At 51.1% G+C, this 3,598-nt stretch overlaps 2 protein-coding genes across 2 annotated transcripts in view; one reads left to right on the top strand and one right to left on the bottom strand.

The window, feature by feature from the left end:
• Positions 1–3,598, bottom strand: part of veph1 (ventricular zone expressed PH domain-containing 1) — a 60,398-nt gene that overhangs the window by 41,381 nt on the left and 15,419 nt on the right.
• On the top strand, positions 7–3,404 carry LOC132474688 (pentraxin-related protein PTX3-like). The gene has a single exon (XM_060075519.1). It carries the CDS (start codon positions 2,703–2,705, stop codon positions 3,402–3,404), a length of 702 nt encoding a protein of 233 aa, XP_059931502.1. The 5' UTR covers positions 7–2,702.

Below are 3,598 nucleotides of genomic sequence, written 5' to 3'. Positions count from 1 at the left end.
TATTTTTCAAGGCAGCTGGACTCTGTTGAGACCAACTCGTCCAGACCGAGGAAAGTTCACGTTCAACTACCTAAATAGTCAGGTAAAAAAAGTTAAAAAGGGTCTTGAGTTGTACAGCCCTGACCCATAGACATACAGGATGAATAGGATAATAATGACAATACAAACATACAATACTACAGATAGCTTGAGATTAATAATTGGTGGCCAATTCAGGGAATGATGACATTCCCTGATGGGCATATAGCCAAGGACCGTTTGGCTGTGAGTCAGACACCCGTGTGTTTGACTCACCCACCGTACTGTAGAACTGCTAATTGGATCACATGGTCCTGCTGAATTAACTGTGACGACGGGCCAACCACATCAGAGCAGTACATACTACAGCATGTCATCGGCCCTGCGGGAATTTGTTGGTCTGGCGAGGTGCCAACGATCAGTCAGTAGGAAATTGTGGCGATGAGCGATGAGGTCAGCGGAGGCAAACAAGAGTGCGGGTTATGGGAACTACGTCCAATCAGATCGAGCTCCGATGGAGGCATCTGCCCAATTTCGATTGGCCCTGACTCTCAATCGTGCAATGGATCAGACACAAACTTCTCAATGCCGATACATCAACCACACACACACACACACACACACACACAACGACACACACACACACAAGACAAACAGTGGAGTACACAATCACAAGACATGAAGTGGAGTACGCGAAGAGGGACGCAATCATGAAACACACACAAGTTAGTTCACTAACACACACACATTGTGTTCAAAATGTAAATTTTTGACCTACATACGAGGGGCTGTATAATCATTTGCAGGTTGGCACGGTAACCACATGAAGCACCCTGGAAAGCAGAAACAGATGGGAGCTGTTTTTCACTCTTTCTACACAAGCACACTCCCACAGTTTTCCTGCTCTGTAATATTTCATGTTTTATATAAGAAACAAATATGAATCAGTATTTTGCTCCCTGGTCTTAAGTAGATCAATAGTGTTCCTCAATCATAGAATGTCTGGAGAAAGGTTGTATTAGGTTGGAAGAGCTTGAAACTAGAGCAATACACACACACACACACACACACACACACACACACACACACACACACACACACACACACACACACACACACACACACACACACACACACACACACACACACACACACACACACACACACACACACACACACACACACACACACAATGCATATCTCCCACAGTGTTGTTTTGGCCCCAAGCACCCAACTCAATATTACATTATCTCAAAGGAAGCTTATTCCGTTCCAAGGCCCTCACACAGAGTGCTCTCTGTCTCTCTCCCTTTCTCTCTCTTCTCTCTCTGTCTCTCACTCCGTCTCTCTTTCTCTCTCACACAAAACGTTGAGGTACGTCATCGAGGTACATCATCAAATACAAATGCTAATTCACAATACACAATACACATTAAACAGTGTTTAACTGTTCGAAACCCTTCGAAACATAAATTACAACTTGATGTACTGCGTATGATAACAGCTTGAGACAGCCACACGCTACTGTCTCGTTACCCTCGGGTTTAGGTCCACGCATAAGTTAGGGTTCGGCAAACCCTGAAATGATACGCATGGTTAATAGAAGGTCCCTGAGTGACGCAGCGTGTTAGAAAACATGTCAGGGTCAATAATGAGGATGATGACGTTGGTGACGATGAAGCTGAGTCACTCGTCCCTCGCGAGGGGAAACCAGTTGAACTGGGTGACTGGGAGGCTTCCAGTACAAACCGGGGGGTTAACCAATCATCATCATCATCATCATCTTCTATTACATCTTCAGCCCATGTGGAGCAGGGATCTTTCTGGCGACGACGTGATTTAGGGTCGATGGTCGTCTTTTGTACCGTTTTTTCTCTACGGCAAACTCTACGGGTAAGAAAACAATTTAAAACTCGTAGATTATCTTAATGCTGTTAAACTATCAATGCAATTATCTGAAATTGAACAGGCACAGAAATTATGAAATAAATAGAAAACCTCTGGACAGCAAGTCTGGCGGGTCAATCTAAAGTTTGAGCATGAACTCATTGACCTTGGTGGTGACCCTGGATGTAACACTGATCTGAACCAGATTTCAGAGGGACTCTTATCTAGTGCTGACGTCCATGCGAGGATGAAAATAATGGGATGGAAATTGGTTTGATGACTGCAGAGACCCCAGGGGAGCTTGGCTCGCTACACACACTCCAAATATTGGATACACTAAATTACAGTATCTGGGGATAACAACGGTCAGAAAACAGGGGAGAGGGGCATTCAGGATACAAAAGAGCAGCCCCGTACAGAGTCCCTGTCTAAGCTCAGTGGATCATCTGGGGGAAACAAATCAGTGTGGTTTAGTTTGGAACACAGAAAAGAAGACGGACGATATTTCAAACAACCAAACAAACAATGACTACCTCGTCTGTTTCTCCTTACTTCAACACACAACCACCGTTCCACTCTCTCCATCGTATTCTCACTCTCCAACTTTCCACTTTTCTACAGTCTGCCAGACGACAACAACCGGCAGCTAGCTAAAGCGTGTGCATGTGTGTGTGTGTGTGTGTGTGTGTGTGTGTGTGTGTGTGTGTGTGTGTGTGTGTGTGTGTGTGTGTGTGTGTGTGTGTGTGTGTGTGTGTGTGTGTGTGTGTGCAGGTTGCGAGTCGTCGCTGCTCTTCCCCATGCGCTCGCGCCGCATCTACGCGGCGGTGCTCCCCGGTGTGCCCCTCTCGCTCTCCGCCTTCACCGCCTGCCTGTGGGTGAAGCCCACCGCCGCCGCCGACGCCGCCCCCAACCGCACCGTGCTGCTCTCCTACGGGACGCGCCGCAACCCCTACGAGATCCAGCTGCTCTTCAGCGGCAGCTCCGCCCTCTTCACCGTCGGCGGCGAGGCCCACCTGGTGGAGGGCCGGGGCGTGCTCAAGGCGGGCGGGCCCTCCGAGTGGCTCCACCTGTGCGGGGTCTGGAGCTCCCAGCAGGGACACGCCTCCCTCTGGGCCGACGGGAGGAAGGTGGCCTCCGCCCCCGGCGTGGCCGAGGGCCGGGTCCTGCCCGCCGGCGGCTCCCTCCAGCTGGGCCAGGAGCGGAACGGCTGCTGCCCCGGGTCTCCGGGCGGCTCGGGAGGAGCTGGAGGAGGAGCAGGAGGAGGAGGAGGAGGTATTGGCAACGGGAGCGGGATGTCGGGCTTCGAGGACGGGTTCGACCCCCGGCTGGCGTTCGCCGGGAAGATGACGGGCGTCAACGTGTGGGACAGGGTGCTGTCCGAGGGGGAGCTGGCGAGCGTGGCGTCGCGGGACGGCCATGGCTGCGGGCCCAGGGGGAACGTGGTGGCGTGGGCCGTGACGGAGATGGTGCCCCACGGCGGAGCTCAGTTCATCGACTGAAGGGTGGGCCGCCGCCTCTCTGCAGCGCCCGGGAGCCACTCCGTGTTTCTCATCTTCGTCATCTTCGTTGTGCGTGTACCGCAAAGATAAAGCTTGCGAGTCAAAAGGGGAAAAACCAACTCAATCTTCTCTTTGCCACCGTCATCATCATCGTCCACTGGCATCGTTGGTATTCCAGCGACAATCTGTAATGG

Source organism: Gadus macrocephalus, chromosome 16, assembly GCF_031168955.1.
Source record: "Gadus macrocephalus chromosome 16, ASM3116895v1".
Taxonomy (NCBI): Eukaryota; Metazoa; Chordata; class Actinopteri; order Gadiformes; family Gadidae; genus Gadus; species Gadus macrocephalus.
Note: the sequence above shows the minus strand (reverse complement) of the source record. Positions and strands in the feature narration are given on the sequence as shown.

Excerpts from the sequence above, each read along its gene's own strand:
- LOC132474688 (XM_060075519.1), top strand. The coding sequence starts at position 2,703 with ATGCGCTCGCGCCGCATCTACGCGGCGGTGCTCCCCGGTGTGCCCCTC.